This window comes from Ictidomys tridecemlineatus, chromosome 8 (assembly GCF_052094955.1).
Source record: "Ictidomys tridecemlineatus isolate mIctTri1 chromosome 8, mIctTri1.hap1, whole genome shotgun sequence".
NCBI classification, from domain to species: domain Eukaryota; kingdom Metazoa; phylum Chordata; class Mammalia; order Rodentia; family Sciuridae; genus Ictidomys; species Ictidomys tridecemlineatus.
In genome coordinates this window covers 31,138,758-31,143,761 of record NC_135484.1, presented here as the reverse complement: position 1 = coordinate 31,143,761, position 5,004 = coordinate 31,138,758, and the positions used below count along the sequence as shown (strand labels likewise).

Genomic DNA, 5,004 nt, shown 5'->3' with positions numbered 1-5,004 from the left:
AGTGTTTCTAGAAAGTAGCAGAGCACAGTAAAAAATGTTTTACAAAAGAATTTGTTAATTATAGCCATCAACAGTAAGTTTCCATTCATGATTCACACCTTACACTGTAGGGATTTCTTGATGGGGGATTTAAGATCAGTAAACCTGATTGGCTCATTTCTTAAAACATCCTGGAGGTGGAAGCCTAATAAAGGGTAACTTCTCAAATATTTAATTACATGTAATTACATTTGGAAGTAAGAGCTTCAAAGGTATAAAGAACCAGGTATTTGAGTAGCAAAATTTCTTCAATTATTCACTTAATGTGATTCCTAGGCTGATGCAACTTATACTAGAATTGGGGTTAACCATAAAGTTTATACAGAAACAGATAAATAACTGTATAATAAAAATAGAATGGTTTTGTGAATATTAATATTTATTTTAATTTTATTCATAATTAAAATGGAAAAATGATACAGTCTGAGGCAAGATTTCCAGCAGTTGTTCAGATATGCAGTATTTTTTTTTTTTTAGTTTTCACAACTCAAAAGTAATATTTCCTACCACAGAAGGGCAGAAATACCACAAGCATCAAATTTCAGAACATGACCAGCAACTTTTCCCAACCAGTTTTGCAGCTTTGCTATGAGAATGTGAATGGGTCCTGTATTAAAACTTCCTACTCGCCAGGGCCCCGGGTGATTCTCTATGCAGTGTTTGGCTTTGGGGCTGTGCTGGCTGTGCTGGGAAACCTGCTAGTGATGACTTCTGTTCTCTACTTCAAGCAGCTGCACTCTCCAACCAATTTCCTCATCGCCTCTCTGGCCTGTGCTGACTTTTTGGTGGGAGTGACTGTGATGCCCTTCAGCATGGTCAGGTCCGTGGAGAGCTGCTGGTACTTTGGAGCCAAATTTTGTACCTTTCACACTTGCTGTGATGCGGCATTTTGCTACTCTTCTCTCTTCCACCTGTGCTTCATCTCCATCGACAGGTACATTGCTGTTACCGACCCTCTGGTCTATCCCTTCAAGTTCTCAGTTTCTATGTCAGGGATTTGCATCTGCATCTCCTGGATCCTACCCCTGGTGTACAGTGGTGCCGTGTTTTACACAGGTATCAGTGATGATGGTCTGGAAAACTTAGTAAGTGCACTTAACTGTGTAGGTGGCTGTCAAAATGTTGTCAATCAAGATTGGGTTTTGATAGATTTTCTGTTATTCTTTATACCTACCCTTGTTATGGTCATTCTATATAGTAAGATTTTTGTGGTAGCTAAACAGCAAGCTATAAAAATTGAAACCAGTATGGGTAGTAGCGAAACAGAATCATCTTCAGAGAGTTACAAAGCCAGAGTGGCCAGGAGAGAGAGAAAAGCAGCCAAAACCCTGGGGGTCACGGTGGTCGCATTTCTGATCTCATGGTTACCATACACAATAGACGCATTAATTGATGCTTTTATGGGCTTTATCACTCCGGCCTACATTTACGAAATTTGCGGTTGGTGTGCTTATTATAACTCAGCCATGAACCCTCTGATTTATGCTTTATTTTACCCTTGGTTTAGAAAAGCCGTAAAACTTATTTTAAGTGGAGAAATTTTAAAGGGTAGTTCATCAACCATAAGTGTATTTTCAGAATAAGTTTAAGCACTAAGTGAGGAAAGCTAAGGATATTTCAAAATTATGTGCTTATGATGAAATTAAATGTACAACATGAATAAACACAATTTGATCAGTTTCAGTCTCTAGTACTTCAACTTTTCCTTCCATCCTCTCTCTCCTTGATCTTCTTCCTCTACCTTACTGGTCTCCCTTAGATTTCATGAGATACTTTTTTCCATTTGTCTCTCTAGCTTCTAGGTAGGAGATCAAAATAGGACTCTGCAGTCTGGCTTATTTAGCTTAAGAGGATGCTCTCTAGTTTCATCTTTTCCCCAGCAAATGACATAATTTTGTTGTACTTTATGGCTTAATAAAGTACAACATTATGCATATATACCACATTTTCTTTATCCATTCGTCTGTTGATGGAGACCTAGGTTGGTTCCATAACATGGTGATTGTGAGTTGCTCTAATATAAACATTGGTATGTGAGTATTCCTGCAGGATGTTAGTTTTAATTATAAAGGAAGTCTTTTGTCAAAAGTCCTTGTCTGTTTTCCTCAAAATGAAATGCACTATTAGTACAGTCCCACTCCTCTCTTCTGAACCTCATTTATTCACACAAATGAGCTGTAAACGTCTTTGACAACTGCAAATCAAGTTACTGCACAGCCATGGACACGCTAAAGATGGAAAGCAACTTCACTCTGCAAGACTCTTCAAAATAACATCTGACCTTGAGACAAATTACTGAGCTAGGTATCTCAATCTTGGTGAGCTTTGGTTCCCAAGTTGTTTGCCTCAGCCAATGGGGGACTGCAGAACTGTTGCAAAGAGGTAATTAATTAATCCTCTTTTGTCTGTGGTGAAGCTATAGAAATGCCGTGCCTCTCACATATATGTACTATTATTAAAAATACAAGATTGTTGTGGTTAATAAAAGATAAATCTATTTAAAGCCTTTCTTAATTCATAACAGGTTTTATCCCAGTGTTTTTTTTAATTAGTTGGTACTAAAAGAACAACTAGTACACCATGTGGAACTCTGTGTGTTTTTATAAACTTTTGAAATGAAGTACTGGAGTTACAGAGTAATTACTATAGTTTGCCCCTAAGGATTAGGACAACTTTACCAATTATTTAGTGGTAAAGGTGTGAATAACCCATCAATGACAAGTTATAAATACAGAATAAGGGGCTGGGTATTTACCTAAGTGGTGGAATGTTTGCTTAGTTTATATGAGGCCTTGGATGCCAACCCTTGCATAGTAAAAAATAAAAACAGAAACAACGCAACAACAACAACAAAAATACTCTTAAATCATCATTAAAATCTAGGTTCTTTCAGAGAGCTACCAAGGTGGCTGTTCTTTGTTTGTTTCAAAATACCATTTTTTTGGTGCATTATAATTATACATTGCAGTTAGATTCGTCCTTACAAATTTGTAGACATACAATTTAACAATATAAATTAGCCACTTTTTTTCCTCAATACCACTCCTGATTTGGTATTATTGTATTACTGATGACCTAGTAGGTGATTAATCGGATTTTATGAGCTCAGGATGTTTTGACAACCTGTGAACATACTGTACTTGTTTTGATTTAGCTATCAGGCTTTTGACTTATATCTCATTCTTCATTGTTGACCCACTGTAGCCCATTTAAATTTAAAGGTCAGTCTTAAAGAATGACATTTCAGCTTTGCATTTGTATTCAAAAAAAGCAGAGACACGTTAGTAATATGCTTTTTAAAAATCAAATTATTTGACATGAGTATTAAATGAAAATTTTATGCCTATGGATGCCTAGAAAATCTTTTCTTTTACAGTAATATTTTCCTTTAATTTTATGATCTATTTTAAAATAAATTTTATTGTGGATATTTGAAGTAGATGTTATAATGATATGGGATCTATAAGCATAGTGACATTGTTATTGAAGTGATATAAATTATGTTACATAGCTACTTTGTTGTTACAAGAACCACTAAAATTTATGAATTTTAACAGAAGACTCTATTATAATAGAATTTGATGAATGATGCTTCTCTTGCAAGGTAGATCTCTGGACTTGTTTATGCTATGGTTTTTCTTCTTTGCATTACTTGTCCTACATTTCTCATTACTTCCCCTCTCCATATACTGAATTTAAAAATTAATTATGTTGCAGTACATAAGCAACAATTTGGAAACATTTTTACTTATACACAGGTACATTTCTGTACTTTATAAATCATAATCTGAGGTTAACTGAAAATGCTGCATTATTGTATTTTTATTCCCAGAATGTCTTTGTTCATTATTTCAATGCCTAGCATAGTACCTTGCACTTTTTAAGTCTATAAGGCTATGTTTAAATTAAATTAAGTATCAGTGCTTTATATGCACCTGTCAAATAATGATCTATTAGACTTGTACATGAAAAAAACTCTACCAATTTATTCTTTATTTGGTTTCCTAAATTATAAAATGTTTAATAGTCAATTCTTATAAAAATTCCAGCTGTAGCTTACTGATAGGTTTTATTTAAGGTAATTTTTTACTTTCTAAGAAAAAAATGTTAGATCACATAAACTTTTCTAATGTTGGGTCTCCTTATTTGAAGTGTGAATACATGAGGGAACCCTCAGAGATTTACTGTGAGGATTATACATGGAAAGCTTCAAAAAACTAGGCTTTTTGAAAAGCAGCACCTTCTTTCATCTGCAAGGGCTGTGCGTGATGGAAAGATTCACAGTGACCATCCAAAAGCAGGCTACCTGGATTTGAGTCCCATCTCCACCATCCACTAGCTTCTACCTTGGAAAGTTACTTACCTTTTGTGTATTTTAGTTGCTCACCCATAAGATGGAGATGATAATGAAACATTCTCTTTGAGGTTTTAATGTAACAATTACTATAATGCAAAATGAAGCCATAAATTTTGGCTGAAGACCAAAGTGCCAATAGACAAACCACTACTACATGCTCTTTATTTCATGATTTATAAATGTTTTCAGTGAAAATACTTTTATAAGGATGTTTTATTTGAGAAACTTTCAAAACATTACCTTGTTAAGATTGATTTTCATAGTTATGTAATTCTGTTAGTCAAATGGACAATGTGAGTATTGTATACAATGTTGGAGAATATTTTCTTTGATAATAAAAAATATTTTCTTTGATAATAAGAAATAAAAACTAGGCTGGGGTTACAATTCAATGGTAGAGTGATTGTCTACCTAGTGTGAGTTACTGGGTTCAATTCTCAGCACCACATATAAATATATAAAATAAAAGTCTATTGACAACTAAAAAGAAATTTAAAAAGTAATCAGAGCTGAAGAGGATAAGCTACAAGGTTCTGTTGAAAAGCCTCTTGACTGATTCAGACAATGATGAGTTCAGAATTCATAGAGAAGTAAAATGTAACTACAAA

At 34.3% G+C, this 5,004-nt stretch overlaps 1 protein-coding gene across 1 annotated transcript; it reads left to right on the top strand.

Moving 5' to 3' along the window:
- Window positions 1–587: 587 nt before the first annotated feature.
- On the top strand, window positions 588–1,622 carry LOC101959252 (trace amine-associated receptor 8b). Its single transcript, XM_005329763.2, has one exon. It carries the CDS (start codon window positions 588–590, stop codon window positions 1,620–1,622), a length of 1,035 nt encoding a protein of 344 aa, XP_005329820.2.
- The last annotated feature ends 3,382 nt before the right edge of the window (window positions 1,623–5,004 follow it).